The following is a 3,600-nucleotide window of genomic DNA, read 5'->3' on the forward strand; positions in this document are numbered from 1 at the left end:
AGAATTTAAATACATCTGTTTTTTACCTTACCAATTAAAAATCATGTGTTTTCAGAGAAAGTTCATCTATAGTGGATACTAACTTTATCACATAGAACAATAACTTTACTGTACATTAGTACATTGGTGAACATATACATATACTTATAATTCTGTCCTTACAGAAATCTATTGGCACATAACAAAAACTGTCCACAGTATTCTTTGGACAAATATCTATGTAGCCTCATTCATTTTGTATCTTAATAGCTATTTGCAATTATAGTATTTTATTTATTTTTGTGTATGAAGTTTCCAAACTTTTGCATAAATCCTCGAAACTTGTTTTCATTTGGTTGATATGAGTGGTAAACACCAGTGTTGTAATTAAGCATTGGACTGGACCTGCCATAACTGTTGCCCATAGTTGTAGATTTTATTTCTGGGCGATTTATACTGGTATTTGGCATGTTGCCTGTTGGCTGAATGGAGCTCTCAATCTTACAAAATGGTTCAAAACGACTGTAAACTCGTCGGTCAGTCGAATGAGATCGTAGAAGCTCATTGGGCTTCAGCCTTGGAGAAGAAGTCGGTCTTCTTTCAGGAGCAACAACTGCCTTTATCTCTTTTGAATCTCGGTATTGGATTTGTTCCGTGTTAAATCTCGGGGCAGAAGCATCTCCTGCCCTTTCCAAGGACTTACTTTCAACTGGACCTGGGGAAGGTATTATTTTATTACCTTCATCTGAATTTATTCCCTGAGAGGAGCTAACCGTTACATCTTCCTTACTCTTGTGGATGCTGCCTTGGGAGTTTGATGAGGAAGAACGCTTTCTTCTAGGAGATGAATCAACTTTTGGTTCTGATTTCTTCGGTTTTTGATTTTCTTCACCCTCAGAAACTAAGGTGTCAGAGCTACTACACATTTTATAAAAGGCAGGTGCTTTATTTTTGGATAAATTTTCTTTCTTTTCTGGGGTAAGGCTAAGTAACGACCTTAACTTCTGAGATCCCTTTTTCAAAAAACTTGGGGAACCCTTAACTTCCTTCTTGGAAGTGAATTCTTTGTTGGGTTCCTCCTTATTCACATCAAGCAAAGCAGCGATGGAAACTGATTTGGGAGTGGTGCCACTTGGGGGTTCTCTCTCGATAACCTCCTCCTCTTCCACGTTACGTGTCACATTGTGCATGCTTTTGGCACTTTTTAGCAAATCTTCTTTGGGTTTTTCTGGTTGTCTCACTCGATTCCTGGTAAGTGTACTATATACATAATGCTTACTATTGCCGTGATCTAAATTGGCTTTTGAGTGGTCAAAGAATGGGAAACTTCGCCTTTTAAGTAGATGCTCATTTTGTTGATTCTTTAGATTTTCTGTCGGCTTATTTACACACAAGGTTGTATATATATAGTTGTTTGATTCTGCATGGCCATTTGTAGTTTGGTTTAAGGCTGCTGAACGGTTTTCGGGAACCTGCAAGGTGTGCATTTTTGATGCCTCTGACTGTGAAGGGAGCTTGGGGATCGCTTCTGGCCCGGGTTTGTCTGTCAAAGGCTGCACACTTGTAGGGGTGTCTGGGACCTCTTTAGGTGTGTCACTTCCCTGGGAACCAATGATAGTTGAATTTGAGGAGCCAGTTGTACAACTGCTAACTTCCTGTTGCTCAGGTAAAGTTGGTTTAAATACAAAAGAGGAACGAAGCCGAGAGTGAGTATAAAGGGCACTGGCTTTCAAATTCTCCAGACTGTCACAGCCCTCAAATCGTTCAGCCAAAGCCGATCCATTTGGGTCAGGCGTAGCTTCGGAATGATCATTCAAGTAGGATTCAATTCTCCAGTTCCGTAGGAATGACCTCGTGGTATGCTCAAGGGTTGGCATTCGTTGCTGCAAAAAGCGGATATGGTTATCTGTGCCGTTAAAAGACCTCCGCACGTTGGAGTTCCTGTCTGCAAGGTTTGTCTTCCGCTGGGCGAGGCGGTCGGCGAAACTCTGGGCAGGTGTGTTCCTGCGGCTCGCACCGCCCCCCCGCGACGAGGATGCCACGCTGAGGCTGTCCGGAGGCCTTTTCCAACCGCCAGGTGGGTTATTGGTTCTATTCAGCGCTCTGCTAAGCAGGAGGTATGGCGTCGTTTCTGGCTGTTCCCCGGCGTAGCTGTGCCTTTTCCAGTTTTCGTTGATCTGAGTAGGTTGAAACTGACGCATTGTATTTGGACCACTGAAGTTTGGAACAAAATGAGGTTTGTAGCCATGATTTCTGATGTTATATTTGTCATGTTCATTTTGAGCATAGATCCCTCTGTTTTTGAAGTAACTAGAATCTAGTTTATGAATTTGGTCTTGTCGACCAAAAAGGTTTCTTTGGCTGGAAATGGAAGCTAATGAAGCAACGGAGCGCTGGCAAGTGCCGTTTTCCCAGAGTGCTTTGCCATGCTTCACTCGTGCTGATTCTTCTTGAGCAAATGAACTGGGCACACAGGACCTGGCATACAGAGTTCTAAATTCTTCATCGAAGGACTCGACAAGTTGTCCGGTGATTATCTGAACCATGCTGAGGTGAGCTTTCTCAAATGACCACATATAGCTGAAAAAAATTAAAAAAAGGAAAATTTTCAATTTTGCTAAGTCAAAAGATTGACACTAATATATAGTTCTACTAAAAAAGTATCACTTAATGCCAACAAAAGAGTGTTTTTGCATGTTTATCGTGGCTACCATAATTTAGAATATTTTCAGTCACTACATACATGCTTGCAATACATGTGTCTCCCCATCCTCATATTCATATTTTAGATAACAGTGCAACTCAAGTTAGGGCTTTGAATCCACTGATAATTTCGTATCTACCTTCCAGAAGTCCAAAGAAAAGCTTGGATTTTGCATCTATGCCTAGCAAGATTTTATGGGGTAAAAATTGAGTGATATTTCATATACAACATCCTGGCAGAATGCAGGAAAGCCAGCATTGGAGGAGAAGTTGAGAGACTTGGTTTTTGTTGAGTTGTAGCCACATGAGTTTGGGGCTCACTTTCCTCATGTTGAAAATGAGGACATGGTCAGCATAATAGGTACAATGCCTTACAGTTCTAATATGATACAATGTAAGATACCTCTGTGCTAATGCATGTATTTTAAGAGGCTTGGTGTTTTCAGACTGTTATCGCTGTGGCTTATTCAGTAATTACAATTTAGACTACCAGGAGCTATAAACAGGATCAGTGGGCAGCAGCCTCAGTCATTAAAGGGCAGATTTCATATACTCAGTGTACACAGTATTAGTAAATGTAGTCCTCAGAAACCATGCCACTCAAAATGCCAGTTGGGATCTTTTAATATGGAATATACTTTTGGTAAATTAAAGTTTGTATGACTTTGCAGTACTTTACGGAACTTCCAATTCCTTTCCTAGAGTTTACAAGTGATGACTATTTTGAAATTTAAAATCAAATTTTAAATCTGATTTTTGAAAACCTATGTGATGTATATAGATAGAGTCACTGAACTGAAAGCTAGATGAATTGCTAATATGCTATACATCAAATAATGGTATATGACACAAGGGAAGTTAATATAAAAGACAAAGGAGACAGAGACATTCTCCACATTGAAGGATTTTACTATTTAT

The 3,600-nt window shown here is 40.1% G+C and overlaps 1 protein-coding gene across 1 annotated transcript; it reads right to left on the reverse strand.

Moving 5' to 3' along the window:
• Positions 1 to 259: 259 nt before the first annotated feature.
• FAM83B (family with sequence similarity 83, member B) lies at positions 260 to 2,555 on the reverse strand. Its single transcript, XM_012657700.1, has one exon. It carries the CDS (start codon positions 2,553 to 2,555, stop codon positions 270 to 272), a length of 2,286 nt encoding a protein of 761 aa, XP_012513154.1. The 3' UTR covers positions 260 to 269.
• Positions 2,556 to 3,600: the final 1,045 nt, after the last annotated feature.

This window comes from Propithecus coquereli, unplaced genomic scaffold (genome assembly GCF_000956105.1).
Source record: "Propithecus coquereli isolate 6110/MARCELLA unplaced genomic scaffold, Pcoq_1.0 Scaffold559, whole genome shotgun sequence".
Taxonomy (NCBI): Eukaryota; Metazoa; Chordata; class Mammalia; order Primates; family Indriidae; genus Propithecus; species Propithecus coquereli.